At 42.8% G+C, this 25,164-nt stretch overlaps 1 protein-coding gene across 4 annotated transcripts in view; it reads left to right on the forward strand.

The window, feature by feature from the left end:
- Positions 1-2,524: 2,524 nt before the first annotated feature.
- Positions 2,525-25,164, forward strand: part of LOC121013870 (adhesion G protein-coupled receptor E4-like) — a 92,467-nt gene continuing 69,827 nt past the window's right edge. For all 4 annotated transcript variants that reach the window (XM_040449681.1, XM_040449680.1, XM_040449683.1 and 1 more), the window contains exons 1-9: positions 2,525-2,565; positions 6,575-6,667; positions 10,277-10,327; positions 12,692-12,811; positions 17,472-17,621; positions 20,292-20,332; positions 20,946-21,081; positions 21,682-21,789; positions 24,739-24,923. In XM_040449681.1, coding sequence (XP_040305615.1) covers positions 6,637-6,667; positions 10,277-10,327; positions 12,692-12,811; positions 17,472-17,621; positions 20,292-20,332; positions 20,946-21,081; positions 21,682-21,789; positions 24,739-24,923 — 822 coding nt within the window. In that variant the 5' untranslated portion in view covers positions 2,525-2,565; positions 6,575-6,636. The remainder of the gene's footprint in view (positions 2,566-6,574; positions 6,668-10,276; positions 10,328-12,691; positions 12,812-17,471; positions 17,622-20,291; positions 20,333-20,945; positions 21,082-21,681; positions 21,790-24,738; positions 24,924-25,164) is intronic.

Here is a 25,164-nt window from a genome sequence, read left to right on the forward strand (position 1 = left end):
GTCTACGAATATAACAAAAGATGTTCCCATTGCTTTTACTGCTCAGGAAATTCCAAGGGTTTTAGGAGCTCTGTGCCAGAAACAGGAGGAAGCCCAAATATATATTTCTTATTACAAATCACAATGTCACAGCAGAGCTAAAGGAAACCAACAAAGGATTGGGGGGAGAAGTTGCTAGCAATAGGAGGGAAGTCTTTTCAGTCCTTGGCTTAAATGGGCAAGGGGATGGAGAATCTGGAAAATGCCTCACCCTGTGACAGAAGAATCTAATCATTGCCCTAATGAGCAATCTCTGCAGGAGAGGAGGAGCTTGGAAAATAAAGATTCCCATCTCTCTCTCTTCCAGCCTTATTGTCTCCTTCCACTGCTACCATTGGTCAAACTGGGTTGGAGACAGAGCACAAGAGAAGCCTGGTAATTCAGTCCCTGCAGGACAACCTCTCGTCACAGAGCAGGGTGAAGAAGGATGGAGAACAGATTCTTTCACAATCACCCAGAATGAATTGTTATGAGCTTGTTAAAGTTTGAGAAGCAGCCATACCCTGCCAAACTGTTCCCTAGACCGGGTATGTCCTTCTTTGGATTGGATTGTGGAACAGACTGGGATTCTGTTGTGGTGACAACCTACTGTTCCATCAAGGAAATCTGAGATATCCTAAGTAGGGATTAAAGAAGTTCATCGATGGATTCTTGTGTCTGATGGCTTCTGCTTTTGTTGGTTCCCAGCTTGTTCATCACCTCATGGACCACTCTACCATTTGTCTGTGTCTCTCTCTGGGGCTTCACGTTCAAACTCTCCAAGAGAGAAGCTGAATGGATTGGCCAGTCAGCATTCAATATGGAGAAATACTCTAAGGTAGATTTCTCTGCTTGGGCCACCTCATAGGTTGTTGGTGCTGAATGGTCCCATCAATTGTGCTTAGAAGGTGAAGTCACACAGTACCATGCCTGACAACGTGTGTAAAAACTTCTTTCAGTCCACTTTGTGAAGTGTATCAGTTAGCCTTGGCTGTGTAACAAACCACCCCCAAATTTCATTTGCTTCAAATAACAACCATATTGTTTTGTTCATGATTTTGTAGGTTGGTTAGACATTTCTTCTGGTCTAGTCTAGCCTGACTGGTCTCTGATGAGCTCTTTCATGCATTTGTGGTCAGTTGATGGGTCAGCTGGTTGCTGGATGATCTAGCATAGCCCTACTCCTACTTCTGTCACTGGCAGGTTGACAACCAGAGTGGTGGATTGCTAACTAATGAGACTTCACTCTCTTCCTCATGGCCTCTCATCCTCTAGTAGACTAGCTTGGGCTCCTTCACATTAAGATTTTGGGAATCAAGTGCAGCAACAGAGGGCAAGCCCCACTAGGCAAGAACTTTTCAAATCTCTGTTTCCATCCTGTTGGCTGTTGTTCCAGTGGCTAAAGCCAGCCACACAGTCAAGTCTAGAGTCAGCATAGGAGGACCATGCACAAAGATGGAGTATTCTTGCATATGTTTGTGCAAATAGTCTGTCATATGCAGAATCAGGCTGCAAGCACTTAAAATGCTCAGAATTTCAGGGACTTCTCTTGGGGTCAGGCATTTCAGGTTAATGTTCAGATACTTTTCATGTTAGCTCAGCTGACAGTGATAAACCTAAGCTCTCTTTCATTTGTCATTCAAAAGAAACATTCTCAGTATCACATGGTGCAAATATTTTGAGTCTTACATGGAGGGGCTAACTGCCTGTGGACCATATCTAAGTGATTATTTGAATATTTTACTGCATTGACTCTAATTAATTTACAAAATAAATGTCAGGGATAATAAGGGTAGATACTTGATAAATGCAACAAAATCAAGATAAGGAGTAAATCACTAGATAAGGATTTACTCCTTGTGTGTATTTGGACTTGTTAAACTAGGGTTTTTGTTTTTGTTTTTTGCTGTACCTGTGCTGGCTCTTAGAAAGATTCTTCTAATATGAACTAGAAGAAAATTTCAGGACACCATGCTAGTGGGACCAATCAAGACTTTCATCAGCCTAGTAGATGAGTATAATCGGGATGAGTGACCCTATCTCAAAGTCCAAGAATATGGGTATGTCATTTTCCCAAGATGGTAAACTGAGAAGTGACACCATAATAAGGAACTGGATGGTACATAGATACACTGGCACAGTGGGATACACTCTCCCACAGCCTGGCCTTCTCTCTCTTGTTAAGAAGTTCACCAAATTAAAGAAGCCTCTCCAAAGCTGGATCCATTTTCTTGGTGTGAATGGAAGTTGATGCCACTCTCCATTACCTGATTTTCCACACGGAACACCATCATCATTTCCAAACTCATTTTCTGAGACACTTCAATACGATCCACCCTAACGTAACGCACTATTTAATTTACCCAAATGAAAAGAGAACTAAGGGACCCTGCATTATGCAAGCTGCCCAGTCAACACCCCCAGCCTTCTCATCCACCCACGAGACTCCTTGAGAAATTGGAGTTCCAGATAAGAAGCAATGTACTTCCTTCTTCATTAGCTCTGATAAGCTGCCAGGGTAAGAATCAAGAACCTTTCATCTTGTGGGTGAGTGAGAACTGATTAGTGTCTTTCCATAGAAAATAGAAAATGTTTCACAGGTGATGTTGGGTCTAGGAAAATGTCTGGTACTGGAGAAATGTTCAAGGAGACCTCGTTCTATATCCTGTTGCTTTGTTTATTGAAAGCTGCTATTGTAGGGATCGTTTTCTAGCTTCTGGTCATGCAACACGTGGTAATGCAGAACATACTGAAATGCCTCAGTGCTCTCGACAGATGATGAATTATATATTAAGGGGCTTCAGGTGAATTAAAATCCAGGCATACCTTATTTTACTGCACTTTGCTTAATTGCACTTTGCAAATACAGCATTTTTTTTTTTTTACAACTTGTAGGTTTGTATCAAGAAATCTATTGGCACTATTTGTTGGACAGCATTTGCTCACGTCGTGTCTCTGTGTCACACTTTGGTAATTCCAGCAGTGTTTCAAATTTTTCATTACTATTATGTTTGGTGATTTGTGATCACTAATATGACTCTTGAAAGCTCAGATGGTGGTTAGCATTTTTCAGCAATAAAGCGATGTTTCTGTAATGGATGTACATTTTATATGGATATAATGCTATTGCATTATGTAATAGGTTACAGTATAATGTACACATATTTTTATATGCACTGGGAAACCAAAACATTTATTTGACTCACTATATTGAGGGGGTCTGGAACCCACTCTGCAATATCTCTGAGGTATGTCTGTAATAAAGTTTCAAGAAACGAGCCTGAAGCAGACGTAGCATATAACCAATTTGTTACTGAAAATGAAGAAAACAAGACCTAGAAAGACGAATATGTTTACTGAGGTCACATAGTGAATTAACAAGCTTTGTCACTCCCCACGCCTCACCTCCACGATAAACACATCAGCACAATTAAATGCAAGGCTCACTGTCAAAGGATTGTCTATTTCGTTCACAGCCAAGTGACTCACTGTACAGGTCAGTGTTTTTCCAGCTGTTTGTGACCCACTGGAGGGGGGACAGAGTCATGAAACCAACTTAGTGGGTATTATAACCAGCATTTTAAAAGAAATGCAAGGGACTATAATTATAAAATATCAAATGTAGCATGTTAATTTGTGAAACTTGGTTCAGTTTGCCCTCTCTCGCTCTCTCTCTAATGAAAATGTATTTCTTTTTTTTTTTTTTTAATTTTTTTTTCAACGTTTTTATTTATTTTTGGGACAGAGAGAGACAGAGCATGAACGGGGGAGGGGCAGAGAGAGAGGGAGACACAGAATCGGAAACAGGCTCCAGGCTCCGAGCCATCAGCCCAGAGCCTGACGCGGGGCTCGAACTCACGGACCGCGAGATCGTGACCTGGCTGAAGTCGGACGCTTAACCGACTGCGCCACCCAGGCGCCCCTGAAAATGTATTTCTTATAGTGGGTCATGGTCAAAAATCTCACCGAGTTAGCATTCTAGGTATGTAAAAAAAAAAAAAAAAAAAAAAAAGCCAGCCACAGAAAGACAAATACTGTATGATCTCCGTTATATGTCGGAGTTACAATACTCAAATCCATAGAAGCAGAGGGTAGAACGGTGGTTGCCAGGGGTTAGGGGATGGGGGAAATGAGAAGCGATGGGCAATGGGTCCAAAATTTCAGTTACGCAAGATGATAAGTTCTGGAGATATACTATGCAACATGGCGCCCATAGCTAACAACACTGTATTATATACTTACAATATGCTGAGGGGATAGATCTTATGTTAAGTGTTTGTATCACACATGTATGTGTGCATACACATAAACACACACAAATAACCACAAAGGGGCAGGAGGAAACTCTGGGAGGTGATGGATATCTTTATGGCCTTGATGGTGGTAATGGTTTCATGGATATATACTTAAGCCCAAACTCATTGAGTTGCACACATTAAACATGTACAGCTGTTCACATGCCAATCATACCTCAGTAAAGTGATCTTAAGAAACCCAAAAGAGGGGCCCCTGCGTGGCTCAGTTGTTTGAGCATCTGACTTCAGCGCAGGTCATAATCTCATGGTTTATGAGTTCGAGCTCCACATTGCGCTTACTGCTGTGAGCGCAGAGCCTGCTTTGGATCCTCTCTTCCCCCTCTCGCTCTGTCCCTCCCTGGCTCATGCTCTCTTTCTCTCTCTCAAAAATAAATAAACATTTAAAAGAAGACCCAAAAGACCAAATCAGCATTGCTAAAGGTTTCAGTGGTTCTGAAAAACATGATCACCTCTTTCACATAAAATGCTCATTTTAGTTAAACCAGTTTCAAAAGAGGCCTCAGAAAGGAATTATCCTCATCTAGGCATGATTTTTTTTTTTTTAGTTTTTTAAAAAGTAAGCTCTATGCCCAACATGGGGCTTGAACTCACGACCCTGAGATCAAGAGTCACATGCTCTACTAACTGAACCTGCTAGGTGCCCGTAGACATAATTTCTTCACATGAAGAGTTTCCACAGTATATTTTGGAAGTAGGTTTTTGGAAGGAAAGAGAGCCATGAATCAAAAAAGGAAATGGATGTTGAGAGAAGGGAAAGCATCCAGGAGATTACAAGTATAAGTCCTCCAAGATTCCCAGGTACAGAATTTGACTTGCAATTATACGATTTGTCCATTGCAGATATTAAAAGCTGGTGGCCCACTGGTTCTGCAATTAGGGAAAAAGTAGAATTGAATGTCTTTAGATAGAGCCCAAAATCTTCAGTTCTCCACACTCCTCCTTGCTTCCCCAAAATGGCCTTGCTTATTTATATTACATGTTGTGCACCTAGGAAACGCTGAGGCTTAGTATCTCATTGCACTTTATATGTGGGTTTTGGACTCAGCCTGACTTTTCCAAGTCTTAGCTTTGCATTGTGCTAGCAGTGCCACCTGGAGCAGGTGACAGACTCTCTTCAAGCCTCAATTTCATCACTGGAAGAGTGGGAAGATATTATATGATCTACATCACAAGGTGGTTGTGAGCTTTCAATGAAACAATAGTGTCAAAACACTTAGTAAGGGACTTAGCCCACCACAGAAGTTCCATAAATGTTTTGGGGATGTGAGAATAGAAGGCTAAGAGAAGTATGTGCAGCAAAATTTGACTTGCATGCTAGATGCCAGCACATAATGTGTGACTAGCCTGTTCAGGCCATCGGGACTAAGAGTTTTTTCTGAAAGGGGCCTTCTGAGGCCACTACTTTGTTCCTGGGGGAGCTTCACAGGACCCTGTGAATTCTCAACGCCTCTTGATAATGGATCAATCCTTAACACACAAAGTCGTGGTTATAATTGGCGTCAGGAAAGAGACATGGGAGACCTCCATCACTACCATTGTCATCACCACCACCATCATCACCATAACCACTACCACAGTCCAGCAATTGCACTACGAGGTATTTACCCAAAGGACACCAAGTACAGATTTGAAGGGGAACATGCACCGTGATGTTTATGGCAGCACCGTCAACAATAGCCCAATGATGGAAAGAGCCCAAGGCCCATTGACTGATGAATGGATAAAGAAGATATAGTGTAAATATATACATCAAAAAGAATGAAAGCTTGCCATTTGCAGCAACACACATGGAGCTAGAATGTATTATGCTAAGTGAAATAAGTCAATCAGAGAAAGACAAATACCATAGGATTTCAGTTATATGTGGAATTTAAGAAACAAAACAGATGAACATATGGGAAGGGGAGGTGGGGAAGAGGAGAGAGGGAAATAAACCATAACTGACTCTTAGCAATAGAGAACAAACTGAGGGTTGATGGAAGGAGGTGGGTGGGGGATGGGCTAGATAGGTGATGGGGATTAGGGAGGGCACTTGTTGGGATGAGCACTGGGTGTTGTATGTAAGTGATGAATCGCTGAGTTCTACTCCTGAAACCAATATTGCAGTGTATGTTATCTAATTAAAATTTAAAAAAGAAAAAAAAAGGCAGAAATCAAAATGTTTTGAGAAGCATTGGCCACCTGGCCCCTGAAGTCTGTGACCCTCCGAAATTGACTTTCATGGGGTTTATTCATTCCAGGAACCCTTGGCACGTCCTGTTTGAGAGTGCTTCTCAATTGTTGCTTCTGATATCTCAGTGCTATGGGAAGCAGGTGTCTGCCCCTGCTCTCAGGTGAGTGCAACAAAGAATTCTCTCTTCTCCCCATGACCCTGATATCCCAGTTTGGGTTGCTCCCCCAAATTTGTCACTTTGTGCAGAAATGACTGTGTGAGCCAGTCCTATTAGAAACTCTCACACTGAGGGGCGCCTGGGTGGCACAGTCGGTTAAGCGTCTGACTTCAGCCAGGTCACGATCTCGCGGTCCGTGAGTTCGAGCCCCGCGTCGGGCTCTGGGCGGATGGCTCGGAGCCTGGAGCCTGTTTCCGATTCTGTGTCTCCCTCTCTCTCTGCCCCTCCCCCGTTCATGCTCTGTCTCTCTCTGTCCCAAAAATAAATAAACGTTGAAAAAAAATTAAAAAAAAAAAAAAGAAAGAAACTCTCACACTGAGTCTCTTAGTTGCTCTCCCCAAGCATAACTAAGACAAAGACTTGGATGTAAGTAGTTCACTTGGGAAGGGATCCCAGGAGGCACACAGGAGGGAGTGGAGGATGCCAAATGGGACAGAGACAAGAGCAGATGAAGGATGTGTTAGCAATGAGTTACCTCTGTGGGTAACTGCCATTCAACACTGCTGGGGAGCCCCCAAGAGGGAATACCTAACGTGCCTTAGCAGGGCAAAGAGACTGGGCTATACACCCTTGGTCCTCATCTCTCACAGCTAGATAGCCACTCCCGCATAACTTCTGAACATTTGGGGCTTGTCCCCCACAGGCTGCAGAAAATGCTCTCCCACTGAAAGACAGAGTAAGTTATCTGTATGGATAGGAGCCTTTTCAGGGGAAGACTATAGGGGAACACTTCAAGGGTCTGCTATAGTGATCAACCACCAAGAGGGTCCAGGGTTGGACCACTGTAGTTTAGTACAATGACCTGGGCCTATACCTACCCTTCTTCTCTGGGATTTTGAATCTGCAAGGTATGGGTTAAACCAGGCTTGTTAGACGATCTTATTAGCAAGCATGTGATGTCCAGTATATGTCAGGGGTGGGCAAACTTTTTCTATCAAGGGCCAGATAATTACTGTTCTCAGCTTTGTGGGTCATGTGGTCTCCCTCTGAACTCCTCAACTCTGCACTGCCATACAAGAGTACCCCCAAGCCTTCCTCCAACTGATGGGCATGGCTGTGTTCCAATAAAACTTGATTTATATTGACCATGTAAGAACTGTAAAAAACATTCCTAGCTCACAGGCCATACAAAAACAAGCAGTGGTCTGAATTTGGCCTGTGGGCCATAGTCTGCTGACCCCTGCCCCATAGGGACCAAGTAATATTTCTTTTTTGTGAAGAAAGCATTAACAAGGAAATGGCTGGTATTTGGGCTTTTTTTTTTTTTTTTTTTTTTTTTTTGATTTACAGAAATGGCCATGTCATATGATTCAGCCTGTTATCATGAATCCTTAAAGGTCATGTTTTTGTCAGTACCCATAATATGAAGCATAGTAAATATTACAGAGGAGGTAGAAAGAGCCTTATCTTGTCCAAGGGATCTGTCTCATTCTGTGATCATCCAAACGGGCCACGGGCAGATTTCTTACTCTTCCCCCTTCCGTGTGGTACAAATTCAAATTACCTCCATCTTACTTGTCATACTTAAACCACCTGGGGGCTGGTGTTAGCTGTGAAAGCCAATTACTCCAGATTTTAGCAAAGGATCCCAGCACAGCCTGCTTGTGAGGAAAGAGAAAAAAATCCAAGAAAAAACATTTTTCAAGTGCCTGGTTATTTGCCACCTATATGTACCTTGAGGGAGTGATATTAGGAAACATGTGGAAAGCTTTCTGCATTTCTAAATTCATCCCCAACTTTAAAAAAAATTTTTTTTTAACGTTTATTTATTCTTGAGAGAGAGAAAGAGACAGAACATGAGTAAGGGAGGGCCAGAGAGAGAGGGAGACACAGTCTGAAGCAGGCTCCAGGCTCCGAGCTGTCAGCACAGAGCCCGATGCGGGGCTCAAACCCACAAGCCACGAGATCATGACCTGAGCCTGAAGTCGGTTGCTTAACTGACTGAGCCACCCCAACTTTCATATAAAGCTTCATCTAAAAATGTGGGAGATATTTTTAAGTCATCCTCAAAATGGACCATGCCCCAAACATGCTCATCCATTCCAAATTTCCCACAGTCTTGGACTTTGAGGCTTCTTATGGTCTGTGCTATTCAGATCCCCTCTTACTCCAGAGAAAGCACTGGTTAATAGGATGTACTGCCATAGCCACCAGGCACGCGTTGGTCTTGAGCACTAGAGAACAGGCCAGCCTGAGTGGAGATTGGCCCCACGTGCGAAATGCCTCCTTGGTCTCAAAGACTATCTTACACGCAGGAAAGAATGCAAAACACTTTATGAATAATTTGCCACATCTGGATTGAGGGTTGAAATGATCACATCTTGACTCTATTGGGTCAAACACAATAATAAAATTAATTTCACCTGTTTTTCTCAGCCTTTAAAAACGCAGCTACTAGCAAATTTAAAAGGACCCACGTGGCTCACATTATATCTCCCTCGGACAGTGTGGGGCTAGAGGTCTAGACAGGTCTAGGTGCACTGTTGCATGTGGAAAGGAGTTTGGCAGTTGGCCTTTCGGTGCTACGCTTGGAGAAAAGCTTTATGAGCCGCTGACTTTTCAGAAATCGGGACCCACAGCTAATGATATTGTGATTTATAATGAGATATACGTCTTTGGGCTTTGTCCCCATTTGGGAATTTCCCTGAGGAGGGTGATTGAAAAAGGTGTCTCCTGTTACGGTAATAAGATGATTTGGGAAACTCACGGCAGGGCGGGGCTAGGGCTGGGGGCGGGGCGGGGGCTGTGGGCGGGGCGGGGGCGGGGAGGGTGGGGCGGGGCCGGGGCCGGGGAGCCAATCACGTAATCAGCAGACTAGCCCTTTCAGCCCCACCTCCTGATTTTCGGGGAGGGGCGAAGAGCTGGAGGGCGGGTAGCCAGCCGAGGGTCAAGGGTCTAATCAATCTTGCCTGTGTGAGGAAGTCTCCCTAAGACCCGAGAGGCTGCTGGGGCTGGTGAAGCTGGTCTGCGGAGAGTGGCCTCCCGGAGAGGGCAAGGAGGATCTGCACCCTTCCCCTCCCTGTATCTTGCCCCATCCCTCCTCCATCCATTGTTCCTGCGTGATACCTTTTCCTAACAGGTCAGCAATCTAGTAACTGCAATGTTTCTCTGAGCTGCTCCAGCGCATTAATGCAGCAGGAGAGGGAGGTGACAACTTAGGCTTTCTATGGCTTCTGAAGGGGGGGGGGGGCGGACAGGCTTGTGGGAGCAAGCCCTTAACCTGTGGGATCTGATGCTGTCTCTGGGTAGATGGTGCAGAAGTTGAGCTGAATTGTAGGACACCTAGCTGGTGTCAGAGCACTGATTGCTGGTGTGGGAAACACCCCCCACCCCCCACACAAACTTTCGCACATTGAAACTGGGTGTAGACCCTCTTACAGCTGCAATCAGATGGCCCTGGCCCGCTTCACTAGTATATGATGCCCTCCCTGACCCTCACCTCCCTGACCCTAATCTGCCTGGAAGAATCTGCAATGAAGTCAGCAGGGTATGCCCGGCCCTATCCCCATTGGGCTTCAGCCAAGGTGAACTGTCCCCCTCTCTCTGTTCCAGGTCTCACTGTCCTGCTGGCTCTGTCAGGATCACATGTCAAAAATTCTGAAGGTGAGCTTACTCATTGCCAAATTCCAGGGAACGGAAATTAGGGTCTGCAACCTGCCTCAAGGAGGGGGAAGGAGCTCTTTTCAAGGGAGACCATATAAATCCCTGCTGCCTTCTTCCTATTGCCTGCAGCTCCCAAGGACTGCCCCCCCCCCCTTTGCATCATCATTGCCATTTATGTAACCCTTGCTTTGCACCAGGCTCCATGCTAAGCAAATTGCACACTGATCCCATGCAATCCTGACATTCCTGCAGAGAAGGTCCTGACCGCATCCTCACTTGACCAGTGGCCCTCTGGAGAAGTAGCTGGCTCAAGGTCGCACAGCTGGTGGATGGTGGACTGTGCCCTTTCTTTCCCAGAGCCTGTGTCCAAGTCATGGCAGGAGATACTTTTGCTTTTCCCCATGTCCTGGGTTGCGTCCCTCCAGAAGCAAACCCTGAGAAAAGGACCTGAGAACAAGTCATTTATCTGGGAGGTTGATGAGTCTGGGGGGTGATAGTTCATGGGGTCTGGAGCCTACGACCAAGAAAGAATTCTTGAAGACATCTTTGTTGCAAAAAGGTGATTTTATTGAAGCATGGGGACAGGACCCCTGGACAGGAAGAGCTGCCCCGGGACCATGAGGAGAAACTGGTTATATACTATGGGGTTGTAGGAGGTCTAATCCAGGGGAAGTTTCTAGTGAGAGTTTCATATTTCCTAAGAAGACTCCCAGGATACTGGAGGCCTAGCTATTGTCAGGCTAAGGTGGTTTTTCCCTCTAGCAAAGTATTAGCATTAAGACAGTAAGGAGTTCCTGTAGAAACATTTTACTCTGCCTGCCTCAAGTATTTGTCAATGGGCTGCAGATTATAAGGAAATTGAGTTGTATCTGCCATTTCCTTCTGCCTTGGTTTCCCACATCACTATGGAGGGGTGATGGAGACTTAGGTCCTGCAGGACTATGGTCTCTGTTAGTTAACCCTGTGTTTTTCCCCTTCCCTTTGTTCTTGGGCAGCGAGGAGAGCCAGAGGATATCACACATATATTGCACCTGGTGGGGAGGCGAGGGTTGCGGTGGCCTATCAGCCTATCAGCTTGCCGTATGTTCCCTCATCAGAGGTGATTCTAGGAAGTGCCAGGTGGGAGTGGGAAATTACCTGGGAAGGCGAGGAGTCATAAGGGTCCATTGTCAAGCAGGTTACACGTAACAATGGGAGCTGGGATGTACTAAGGAGTGTGCACCCCAGTGTTATGCCCCTTGATGAGCAAGGAAGCTGTTATGTTCCTAAACTTGTGGTAAAATATACATAACATAAAATTCACCATCATGATCATTTTAAAGTGTGCAGCTCAGTGACATCAAACACATTTACACTGTTGTGTAACCATCCCCACCAACCACCTCCAGAACATTTTTCCTCTTCTGAAACTCTTCCCCATTGAACAATTCCCCATTTGCCTTCCCACCAGCCCCAGGATCCACCATGTGCTTTCTGTCTTTAGGAATTCGACTCCTCTAGGGACCTCCTGTATGTAGCATCAAACAGTAGTCATCCTTTGATGACTGCTTTATTTACCCACCGTAATGTCTTCAGAGCTCACTCATGTTGTTGTAGCAGGTGTTGGAATTTCCTTCTTTCTTAAAGCTGAATAACATTCCATTGTATGGATGGGCCACATGGTGCTTATTCATCTGTCAGTGGACTCGTGGGGTGTTTCCACCTTTTGGCTACTGTGAATAATGCAGCTATGAACACAAGTGTGCAAATATCTCTTCAAACCCCTTCTTTCAGTTCTTTGGGATATATACCTAAAAACAGAATTGCTGTATCATATGGTAATTCTATAAATTTTTTAATTATTATTTTTGAGAGAGAGAGAGAGAGAGAGAGAGAGAGAGAGAGAGAATCCCAAGCAGGCTCTGTGCCATCAGCATGAAGCCTGATGCGGGGCTTGAACTCATGAACTGTGAGATCATGACCTGAGCCAAAATTGGATGCTCAACAGACTAAGCCACCCAGGCACCCCTCCCCACCTTTTTTTTAAACACCCTGACTCATGTCAGTCATTGATTGAGAGATCTGCTCCACTGCTAACCTGCCTTGTGAGCACAGAGGACTCTGGTGGCCAGAGAAAGCCCTCAGGTAGAGAAACTCAGGTGCTGACAGTGGGAAGTTCTGTTGAGCATAAGTGGTGCTGGTGGCTGAGGCTGGATGTGTGTGGGGCAGACACTGCAAGCATCTGTATTCAGCAGTAGGAGGGGTGGGCAGTGGAGGCTGACAGCGCTATTCTGCTGACCACAGCACCTGAGACATCGTAAGGGCTTAAGGAATATTTCTTGAATGAATGAGTACATGAATGGAATGATCCTGTGTTCTCTGCAGGTCTCTGTCCCAAGTGCCCTGAAAATGCCAGCTGCTCCAACAGTACCCACTGTGCTTGTAAAGATGGATTTCAGTCCGTGTCTGGGAGGAAGTACATTGAGCCCCATGAGAAGTGTGAAGGTAATGATGGAATCCACATCATCCTGGAATCCCTGGACGAGGCAGGGGCATGTGTTCTATGGGTGTGCCAGTGACGTAAAGATGAAGTCGTGCTACAGGATGGAAATGTCAGGGCTGTCTCAGTGCCCCTAGAGAAGTCCCTACCCTTTGTATCCCCTTCACTCTCTCTGAGGCTGGCTTCATGTTTTTCTTTAGAGGAAGGTAGAGTTCCCAGGACCCTTGACGTTTCAAGCACTGGTTTTTGTTTGTCTGAGAATCCATAGGGGTGGGGACTGTGTCTGTTTTGTTCATTGCTGTATGCTGAGGACAGAGAATAATGTCACATAACAGAGACCCAATAAAAATGTGTAGTCCAAGAGAACAAATAAATAACTTACCATCTTGACAGTATCTTCCATGATCTGGCCCCAGCTTAGTATTTCAGTTTCCCTTTTCACTGCTCCCTTCTGCTCCAGCCTAAATAAGCCTTTCTCGTTTCCACAAATTCTAAAGGTCTATTTGAGTACACCAAAGACAAGAACCACTCCTGAATATCTGACCGGTAGAGATGGATAACGGCTTGGTGGAGTTGTGTAAATTCAGAAGGCAAAGCGAACCATGGTAGACTACTTAGGATTTACTCTATTTTATTGTGGCAAAATATATGCAATGTAAAATGTACCATTTTAACCATTTTGGGGTGTATCTTTCAGAAGCATTAAATACATGCATATTGTTGTGCAACCATCCCCACTGCCCATCCCTAGAACCTGTTCAATTTCCCAAACCGAGATTCCGTTCCCATGAAACAGACTCCCCACCCCCTCCCCCACCCCTGGCTCCCACCATGTACTCTCTGTCTCTGTGGATGGGACTCCTCTAGGGACCTCCTGTGAGTGAAATCAGACAATACTGGATTAATTTATTTAAATTAATTTTTTTAATTGTAAAATATACACAACAAAATTTATCATGGTAACTATTTTTTTTTTTACTTGTGAAACATTTTTTGTTTTTGTTTTTGTTTTGGTATGTTTTTTTCTTTACTTCAAATTTGTATGTAAATTCCAGTTAGTTGGCATATAGTATAATATCAGTTTCAGGTGTAGGATTTAGTGATTGATCACTTACATATAAAACCCAGGGCTCATCCCAACAAGTGCCCTCCTTAATCCCTATCACCCATTTAGCCCATCCCCCAACCCCCCTCCCTCCACCAACACTCAATTTATTCTCTGTCATTAAGAGTGTGTTTTATGGTTTGCCTCTCCTTTTTTCCCCTATGTTCATCTGTTTTGTTTCTTAAATTATACATACGACTGAAATCGTACAGTATTTGTCTTTCTCTGACTTATTTCACTTAGCATAATTATATATATATACATATATATATATCATATAGATAGATATAGATATAGATGTCACATCTTCTTTATCCCTCCATCAGCTGAGGACATTTGGGCTCTTTCCCTAGCTTGGCTATTATAGATAATGCTGTTACAAATATCAGGATGCGTGTGCCCCTTTGAATCAGCACTTTTGTTTCCTTTGGGTAAATAGTAGTGTAATTGCTGGTTCATAGGGTAATTCTACTTTTAACTTTTTGAGGAACCTCCACAGTGTTTTCCAGAGTGGCTGCACCAGTTTGCATCCCCACCAACAGTGTAAGAGTGTTCCCCTTTCCGCATCCTTGCCAACATCTGTTGTTTCCTGTGTTAATTTTAGCCATTCTGACAGGTGAGAGTCACTATAACTATTCTTAAGTGTACAGTTCACTGAAATTAAGTATATTCACAATGTTGTGCAACGATCCCTACCCTCCATCTCCAGGACTTTTTTCATCTTGCAGAACTGAAACTCCGTCCCCACTGAACATTAACTTCCTGTTCTCCCTCCCCAGGCTCCCATGATCATACTTTCTGTCTCCATTAATTTGACTCCACTAGGGACCTCCTATAAGTGGAATCATAAAACATTGGATGTATCTATTTTTAAAGCTTTTTAAAACAGCTCAGGGAATTCTGTATTACCCTTTGCCCAATTCCCCTGAGGTTAGCTAACAATATGACCATACTACAATGATGAAAACCAGGGAATTAATACTGGTCTAATCGTGTTAAATAAACCACAGACTTTTTTTTTTTTTTACCAGTTTCACCAATTTTTTTCCCATTGTCCTTTTTTCCTTCTTCAAGAACCATTTCAAGATCCTATTTAGGTGCCATGCTCCTGAGACAGCAATCTGTGACATATATTTGGCCTTTTCTCCTCTTCCATGACTTTGACACGTTTGGTAGGACACCAGAGATGCCCTTTTGCACTTTGCTTTTTTTTCTTGATTAACAGTATATCCTAGAAATTACTCCAATTCATGTAGAGATATTCCCCACTCTTTTACGTAGCTGTGTGGGTAAACCATAGTTTATTCAACCCTCTTCTGTGTGTGAGGGCATTTTAGTTGAACACTTAGGCTCTTTCCAACATTTGTGGGAGATGTGTCTTCAGGGTAGAGTCCTGGAGGTGAGGTGGCTTCGTTAAGAGGTAAGTCCATATGTACCTTGATTAGCTACCCCAAATTTAATTCCAGGAGAGTTGTACCAATTGACATTCCCACCACCATTGCATGAAAGCACCTGTCTCCCCACCATCTTGCCGGCAGAACATGTTTTCAGAATGCATTGCCAGTATGCTAGGTGAGAAACGGTATCTCAGTAGATTTTTCATTGTCATCTCTAATTATGAAACCATTTTTAAAGTCATCTCTAGGCTCAATGTAGGGCTTGAACTCACAGCCCTGAGATCAAGAGCCAGCCAGGTGCCCCTAATTATGAACAATCTTGAACATTTTATGTTAGAGGATCATTTTTGTATCTTTCTGAATTTCTGTTCACATCTTTCCCCTATATTTTCTACTGAGTGTTTCTTTTTCTCCCAATTTTTTATTTCTTTATAGGTTAGAGATCTGGGTCCCTTGTCAGTAGTATACATGGAGAATAGTTTCTCTGTGTTTGTCAATTGTCTTTAGACTTTGTTTATGTATTTTATTTAGCCATGCAACGAATTTAAAAAAATTATATAGGCAAATTTACTAAGGCACTTAAGTCTTCATTACAATGTTTTCCCCTACACTGAGATCAAAGAATTCACCTCTGTTTAATTCTAGTACTTGTATGGCTCCATTTTTACATTTGAATCTCTGATCCACGTAGAGTTTATTCTTAAGAATTGTATGAGACCCAGGTCTCATTTTATCTTATTTTTTAATAAGATCCAGAACCAGGATGAAGGGGAACCCTGTTTAAAGAAGGGAAATGTACAAAGGTAAAATGTGCACTTGTTAGACTGTTTGAGACTATTTGGTTCTGCGGCAGAAGACAGAAAAAAATCCAATGGGATATGTGAAATGCATAAGATGTGTTAAAATAGGTATAAGTAGTGGGGTGTCTGGGTGGGTCAGTTGGCTGAACATCTGACTTTGGCTCAGGTCATGATCTCCTGGTTCGTGGGTTCGAACCCCACGTCAGGCTCTCTGTTGTCAGTGCTGAGTGAGGTTTGGATCCTCTGTCTCCGTCTCTCTGCCCCTTCCCCGCTCATGCTCTCTCTCTCAAAAATAAATAAAAACACTTAAAAAAAATAGCTGTAAGTAGTTAGTGGGTAGAACATGTGTGTGTTAAACAGAGAATGGAATGGAGAGAACAACAGTATTCATGAAATAATAAATATACTCAAAGAACGTAGGTGCTAAATGTTCATAGCACATAAATAAGAGGCATTTGATGCCCAAGATGTACAATATGAACAAAATATACACAAGCACTTAATATTTATGAGGTCTTAACTCAGTTACTCATTAGTGATAACCATTCTGGCCATGTACCTTCTACCCAACACACACACCCCTAGACCAATAAAACCCATAATAGACTAATAGGCAAGTTGCAGCTTTTGGCTAAGTGTGCTTGTCCTGAGTCCTTCCCACAGAGGGAACAAGTGTGAGTCATTGATTGGCTCAGGGCACCTTCCATCTGTGAGTCCCTTTGCTTGAGTCGCAACCCTGGTCCGTCAGATAGATGTGGCAGATAGATGCAGGATGAGTGAATACTGCACGTGCCAGGACTTAGGTAGCAAACGGTGAGCCTTATGCTTCACTTGTACCATTTCTTAAAGGCACGTGCACCTGCCCTATCTCTTTCCCCTTGCTCCTTGCTGTGTGTTTTAAGTTGATATAGCAAACTGTGTGATCCAAGCATTGAAAGAACCACTCATCCTTCCTTCAGTGTTTTGACATACCACCATCATCAAAGCTCCATATGCACTAGTGTCTGTTGCTGGACTTTTGTCCATTCCACTAGCCTACTTCTTGGTTCATGCACCAGCACTCGTTTTATTGAGGCTTTAAAGTGTATTTTAGCATCTAGTAGGACAAATCCTCACTGCAGAGTTTTTCTGGCTATTCTTGCATGATTGTATCCACTGCCTTACTCCTTAAAGTCCAGCTAGATGTTTTTCACTAGTTAATTTATAAATTAACTTGAGAAGAACTATCACCTCTATGATACTGAGTCATCTTATCCAAGAACAGGTGTTGTTTATAAATGATGCTGGGTAGTTGAGACTCCATGTACAAGGGAGGATGGTATAGTTTGAGAACAAAAAAGTGATGTTTCCTCTTGATTTGCAGATATCGATGAGTGTGAGACTGGTCTGGCAAAGTGCAAGAAGAAATCCTACTGCAGAAATGAAATTGGAAGTTACTACTGCAGCTGTGTCCCAAATTCTATCTTCAACTTTGTGGCTGGCTTATTTAAATTAGATTATAAACAGTGTTATGGTAAGGATTTCCAAATACTCTTTCCACTGTGAAAAAGGAGGGGTGAGGGAAGACTTTGAAAGCTCCATTCATTTCAGGCCAGGGTAAGAGAACAGATATGTCCTGGCCCTCGTCCTGCATCCCCCCTGTTGTCCCTGGTAATCTTTTCTCAGAAGGCACCACCCAAGCCCCCAGCACCAATCGTCATCCCTGTGCAGCTGCCTTGTAAGAGTGAGTCTCCTGTCTGGGTCTCTTTCCTGAGCTTCCAAAATGACATCTCTGGTTTTCTGCTGGACTTCCCTACTTGTTTCTCCTCTGCTTACTTTATTTTTTTTTTAATTTTTTAATGTTTATTGTTTTTGAGAGCAAGAGAGACACAGAGCAAGCAGGGAAGGGGTATAGAGAGAGGGAGACACAGAATCTGAAACAGGCTCCAGGCTCAGAGGTGTCAGCACAGAGCCCAATGTGGGGCTCAAACTCATGAACCGTGAGATCATGATCTGAGTCAAAGTCAGATGCTCAACTGATTGAGCCACGCAGATGCCCCTTTCCTCTGCTTACTTTAAATTCAATTTCTATTTTTATCTGTCTACATACTAAACCCTGCAAGTTCACATGGACACCTCCAATTCCCATCCATCAGGGCTTGCTCTAGCCTTCCCTCTGTCCTTTGTTGTAACTTTCTCTGACACAAGAACCTGGCTCTCACTCACCAGAATATGCTCATTCTTGTTTTGAGTTCAATACATTGGATTTCTGACTCTACCACTTAACCAGATGACTTTTGCGTAATGCCCTAACTTCTATATGCCTCACCTGTAAATGGGAATAACAATAACACCTACTGTACGAGTGATGTGTTGCTGCATAGTAAATTACCCCAGTGGTCATGGCTTAAAAGAACACCTATTTTTCTACAGTGTATGTAGGCCAGGAATCTGGACATAACTCCCTTGGGTCCTCTGTTCCAAGGCTTCTCACAGCTACGAAGTGTTTGGCAGGGATGCAGTCTCATCTGAACGCTCATCTGGGGGCGAATCTGCTTCCAAGCTCACTCACGTGGTTTCTGGCAGGATTCAGTTTTTTAAAGGCTACTGGGTTAAAGGCCTCAGTCCCTTTCTGGTGGCTGGTGAGAAGCTGTCAGCCTCTCTGGCTTGCTTTGCTATAGCAAGCACATAAGAATAGCTGGAAAGAGAGTGCAAATGAAAGAGAAGTTGAAGTCTTTTATGACCCAGTCTCAGCAGTGACATCCTATCACTTTTGCTAAGTTCTATTCATTAGCAGGGGTCTGATCAGGGGAGGAGGGATCCAAATGGCAGAGATCACTGAGAGTCCCTTCAGACACCTGCTTATCTCATGTACTGGGTGGAACAGAATCTCTCCAAATTTATGCCTATCTGGAACCTAGAGACATGATCTTATTTGGAAAGAAAGTCTCTACATATCTAATAAAATCAAAATGGGGTCGTACCAGATGAGGGTGGGCCCTTAATCCAATATGACTGCTATCCTTATAAGAAGAGGGAAATTTGGGGGTGCCTGGGTGGCTCAGTCAGTTAAGCACCTGACTCTTCATTTTGACTCCTGTCATGATTTTGTGGTTCATGAGAGCAAGCCCTGCACTGGGCTCCATGCTGACAGCACAAAGACTGCTTGGGATTCTCTCTCTCCTCCTCCCTCTGTCCCTCCCCCACTCACACATTTTCTCTCTCTCTCAAAAACAGATAAACTTTAAAAAAAAAAAAAAAGAAAGAGGGAAATTGGATGTAGAGACACATACACTCAGACATGCAAAGACAGACACAGAGGCTGGGGTTCTGCTGCCACGAGCCAAGGAACAGAGAAGATTGCAACCACCAGAAGCTAGAAGCAAAGAAGGATCCTCCTTAGAACCTTCAGAGAGAGTGTGGCCCTGCCAATAACCCTTGATTTTGGACTTTTAGCCTCCAGAACCATGAAAAAGCACATTTCTGTTGTTTTAGGCCACCCAGTTTATCGTACTTTATCACAGCAGCCTTAGGAAACTAACACACCTCGCCTACCCATTTTGATTATTAAGGTGTGTAAAATACTCAGTTCAGTGCTAGGTACCTAGGAAGGCTCAATAAATATTAAGTCACATGACCCTGTTCTGGAAACTTCTGTGTTTCTTTACACGAAATAGTGTGTATTAAGGCACTTTATAGACCATGTTGTGTATACAACTGCCGGTACTATTATTGCTTCTATAATATTAACCCAGTTAATACCCATTCCTTCAGGAAGGAAGACTTCTCTGCACCCCACATGTGCTGGAGCTTCTCTGTGCACTCCCAAGATATCTCATCCTATTAAGAACATGCTGGTACCTTGCGATGACTTACTCATTTTTTTTCATCATTAACCTAGTGACTTTCCCACCAGACTTCAAACTCCTTTGTCTCCTTATCAACTTCTACCCATAAGGTTCAATACTGTTCTTGGCTTTTAGTAGCTGTGCAAAAAATACTATTGACTGAATTATTGAACTGGAGGCCCTACCCTAATTCTCTTTTAAATTCTACTGTAGAAGATACTTGGGACTTCTTAGAGGGGACTTGGGCAAGGATGGGAAGCATCAGAGAAAGACCCAACTTGAGAGTGTTTGGAAGAGAGATGTGAGCTAGGCATGTTATCTCCCACATCCCACTCAATGGCTACTTTTCTTTTCAGAGGCCACTGGTGAGGAGATACAGGTCTCAAGGGACATTCAGGTGAGTGAGGTGAAGCCTAGATCTGGGAGACATCTGGCCAATCTTTCCATGTTATTCTCTCATTTAAATAACTACCATGGTTCCCTCTGCCATTTAGGACACACCAGCTGTCACATAGGAACGATTTTGTCCTCTCTCCCAGGGTACATCAGAAAACATCTGGGGACATTTCTGATTGTCACAACTAGGGTGCTACTGGCATTGAGTGGGTAGAGACCAGGCATGCTGTTATGCTCCATTATCTGGTCCCAAATGTTAATAGAAATTGAGAAACCATGGGAAAGGCTTTTAGTGCCTCAACTGTTGTTCAAAGACCAGCACCAGACATCTCGAGTTTCATTCCACCCCTATCATCACTTCCATCCCCGTCTTCCTCTGTAAAGCACTCTTCATGAGTTTCAGACACCTCACCCTTCAGGCCCTCATGCTCCCATAAATACAATGGAGTGAATGATTCTCCCTTCACAGGGCTGTGCATGATAAATGCGAAGACAAGCTCCAGGTTGAAAGCACAGAGCTTTGCCTTCTAGGCTCACCCAACCACACTCAAGTAAATTCCTGCTTTCTTAAGTTCTAGTGCAAGTCTACCTAATTAGCTTTATTTCTTTGCAAGGAAATTCTGATGAACAATGGAAGCAAAAATCACATTGCAAAAGTGGCGACCCAAGTACTTCAAGACATGGAACTGATCGTATGGACTGAGACTTTAGCTTTTCCAGGAAAGTATGAGAATTCTATGCTTGGTATAGGTAAGAAACAGAGCATTTTCCTTATGACCAAAAAAATTTTATGAGCGTGATCTTTTGTCAGACTTTGTGTTTATGTGTTTATGTGACGTGGAGAATTCATTCAAGGGATTTTTCCCAAATGCAGACCTGCTCCAAAGTGACTTTTCTGGGAAAACTTTTAAATGTTTAGCTTCTCTTGCTTAAAAAAAGTAAGTCCCCCCCCCCATTACCAGGTACTCCAGTATAAGATGATTTAAAATTTTTTGATCTGTAAATATTTTTTCAATATATGAAATTTATTGTCAAATTGGTTTCCATACAACACCCTGATCTTTAAATAGTGTATGTAAAGTCTGAGCTTGCTCACCCTAGTTCCAGCTTCAAGAAGCATGGCCATCTCCTCTCTTCTCCTGGGTGGCTGTGGCCAGTGCGTGCTGCTTAGGTCATTTTGACCATCTCATCCCTATCAGCCAGAGATGTGGAAGGGAGTGCCATCTGGTCTACCTTGCATACAGAAAAGGAAATCACCAGTAGGGTGCCTTTCAAAGAAGGGAGTTAGTTCTTCAACAAATTTCATATGTGTGAGAAGTGAACAAAGCAGGACTCTCTTAATGTTTCCAGTTTATGAAACCAAGAGGTGCAATGACACAAGTGAGAAGACTCTTCTGGAGGCTGGAAATAACACTATGGATATCAACTGTACTGATGCTTTCAAAGGAACCATAGGAGGTACTGTGTTCAAGTTGGATTCTCCTGACCTCCAAATTCTAGACACTGTTGTCTCATTTCCAGGTGGCTGGGGCAGGAGGTGGGGACTTAAAGTTTTTGAGGCAGGGGGGATTCTACATGGTGATCACTAACCAGGCAATTTGAGGGATACACTTGGCGTGTGTACTTTATGACACACTGAGGTTCATACAGGTGTCCTTGACATGCTTCCTTAAAAGGGACAGGCTGATGTATGCTTGGTTTCCATATGATGGTCTAAAAAGACAGCACTTGCAGGTGGCAGATGATTGTTGCCTTGAATGCTCTTTCCCTTGAGAAGTACTTTATAATCACCCTATTTTAAATCGTCCCCCTGTCTTCCTCTGTACTACGAGTTGGCAAACTTTTTCTGTGAAAGGACCAGGTAGTAAATTTTTTTTTCTCAAGTTTTTGTTTAAATTCCAGTTAGTTAACATATAGTGTAATATTAATTTCAGATGTAGAATTCAGTGACTCATCACATACATGCCCAGTGCTTATCCCAAGTTCCCTTCTTAATCCCCATCACCCATTTAACCCATCCCCCTGCCCACCTTCCTCCATCAGCCCTCAGTTTGTTTTTCATAGTTAAGAGTCTGTTTTATGGTTTGCCCCTCTTTTTTCTTTTTTCCCCTGTATTCATCTATTTTGTTTCTTAAATTCCACATATGAGCAAAATCATATGGTATTTTTATTATTCTGGCTGACTTATTTCTCTTAGCATAATACACTGTAGCTCCATTCACGTCTTTCCAAATGTCAAGATTCCATTCTTCATTCTTATAACTAATATTCCATTATATATATATATATATACATACACACCACATCTTCTTTATCCATTCATCAGTCAGTGGGTATTTGGGCTCTTTTTGTGATTTAACTATTATGTACCCCTTCAAATCAGTATTTTTGTATCCTGTGGGTAAATCCCTAATAGTGCAATTGCTGGATTATAGGGTAATTCTACTTTGAACTTTTGGAGGAACTTCCATACTTTTTTCCAGAGTGGCTACACCAATTTGCATTCCCACCAGCAGTGCAAAAGAGATCCTCTTTCTCCACATCCTCACCAACATCTGTTGTTGCCTGAGTTGTTCATTTTAGCCATTCTGACAGGTGTGAGGTGGTATCTCATTGTGGTTTTGATTTGTATTTCTCTGATGGTGAGTGATGTGGAGCATCTTTTCATGTGTTTGTTGGTCATCTGTATATCTTCTTTGGAAAATTGTCTGTTCGTGTTTTCTTCCCATTTTTTAACTGAATTTTATTTTCTGGGTGTTGAGTTTGATAAGTTCTTTATAGATTTTGGATACTAACCCTTTATCTGATATGTCATTTGCAAATATCTTCTCCCACTCTGTAGGTTGCCTTTTAGTTTTGTTGATTGTTTCCTTCACTGTGCAGAGATTTTTTATTTTGTGAAATCCCAATAGTTTATTTTTGCTTTTGTTTCCCTGGCCTTGCTTAGGCAAGGTGACCTCTGTTATAACTACTCAAGCCTGACGTTGTAGTGGGAGAGCAGTGATAGACGATATGTAAATAAAAGGGCATGATAGTGTGCTAATAAAACTTAATGTACAACAACCAGTAGTAGGCTGGATTTGACTCTCAGGTCATAGTTTGCCACCCCTCCTTTATTCCATCATCTTATTTAAATTTCCGCACAGAATCCACACTATGTAATATTTTCTTAATTAGTTTGTTGCTCATCTCCTGCTATAATATCAGCTCTCTGATGGCAGGAACTCAGCCTCTTTTCTTCATTGTTGTATCATAATGCCTAAAACACTATCTGGCACACACTAGATGCTCAATAAATATTTGAATGAACGAATGAATAAATTAATGAATGAATGCATGAAAAAATATTTCAAAGAGAAAGACCTGGTTCTCTGGAGAGAGTGAAATACCAGCTGCATTTTCTTCAGAAAGCCCCCAGCTTTCCACAGTGATTAATCTTCACTCCTTATTATGAGCTGTTTGATGGAGAAGGGAGAGGGAAAAGATCTTAAAATGAGTTGATTTTTTAAATGGAGTAAATATAGGTAGTAAGTGGATTTGACTAAAACTGGGATGGTGGCTGATGAATAATTGCAGTTTAAGAAATGTTACATCATGTGGGGTACCTGGGTGGCTCAGTTAGTTAAGCGTCCAGCTCTTGATTTCAGCTCAGGTCAAGATCTCATGGTTCATGGGATCAAGCTCTGCATCAGGCTCTGTGATGGCAGCATGGAGCCTGCTTGGCATTCTCTGTCTCCTCTCTGCCCCTCCCCGACTCATGCTCACATGCACTCTTTCTCAACGTAAATAAATAAACCTTAAAAAAATAAATACTACATCATGCTACAGAGCATCATATGTGCATTTACCTTCTGTGAATTAAATTCTTTTTGCATGAAAAAAGGAGGGGAAGAGGATGGGAGGGAGAGAAAGAGAGAAACAGAGGGAAGAATGAAAGAATGAATTAAATAGAATGCATCATCCTGCATATCTTCCCATACTTTTCTAAATTGGATATCCCAGAGTGAGCTTGAGATGGACAGTGGGAAGGTGTGGTTTCCTCATCCTACCTGAGTGCCACCTGCCGTTCTGAGGACAAACATCTGGCCTCCTGGCTCTGATTTTGATATCTAAGTGCTCATGTATATTTTTACAATACATCACTGGATATGTTGCATGTATATCTCTTGTGTGTGGTGCATTATAATATGTATTAATTATGTATGTATGTGTATTAATATGTACTATATATACAAAGTGCTATACCCGAAACCACACATAATGTATTGACGGGGCAACATAAGAGCTTTCCAAGGGCAATTTTGACTGTATGTAACGTTTGCCTTATGACTCTCACACAAGATACTAGTGTACCAATTTCCCATAATATGGATGCTTTCTAAAGCAATTTCTCTTCTGTTTTCTCAGATAGAAGTGCAGTTGCACTTATCACTTATCAATCTCTTGGGAATATTCTGAATGGATCTTTTTTTAATGATCGAAGAGGGACACAAGAAGTGAAACTGAACTCTCGTGTCACAAGTGGCACCATTGGTATGAAGGAAAAAGTATATCTCTCTGAACCTGTGTTCCTGACCTTCCAAAATATACAGGTGAGCAAACTCCAGGGCTGGATCTCTGTGCATTACCTCAAAGAGGTATGTTATTAGGGTTCTGGCAAGAAACTGAATCCAACTCTGCTTATTCAGAGTTAAGAGAACCAACAAGAAATGTGAAGGCACCCAGAGATTGCCACCAAGGGAAGTTATTATCATATTTAAGCGTAAAAAGGCAATGGAAGGGTGAGCATTATTGAGCCCAAGGAAAGCTGGAGGGTTGCCCTGCTGGAGATGG

The sequence above is a fragment of the Herpailurus yagouaroundi genome, unplaced genomic scaffold (genome assembly GCF_014898765.1).
Source record: "Herpailurus yagouaroundi ecotype Mexico unplaced genomic scaffold, PumYag 200, whole genome shotgun sequence".
NCBI classification, from domain to species: domain Eukaryota; kingdom Metazoa; phylum Chordata; class Mammalia; order Carnivora; family Felidae; genus Herpailurus; species Herpailurus yagouaroundi.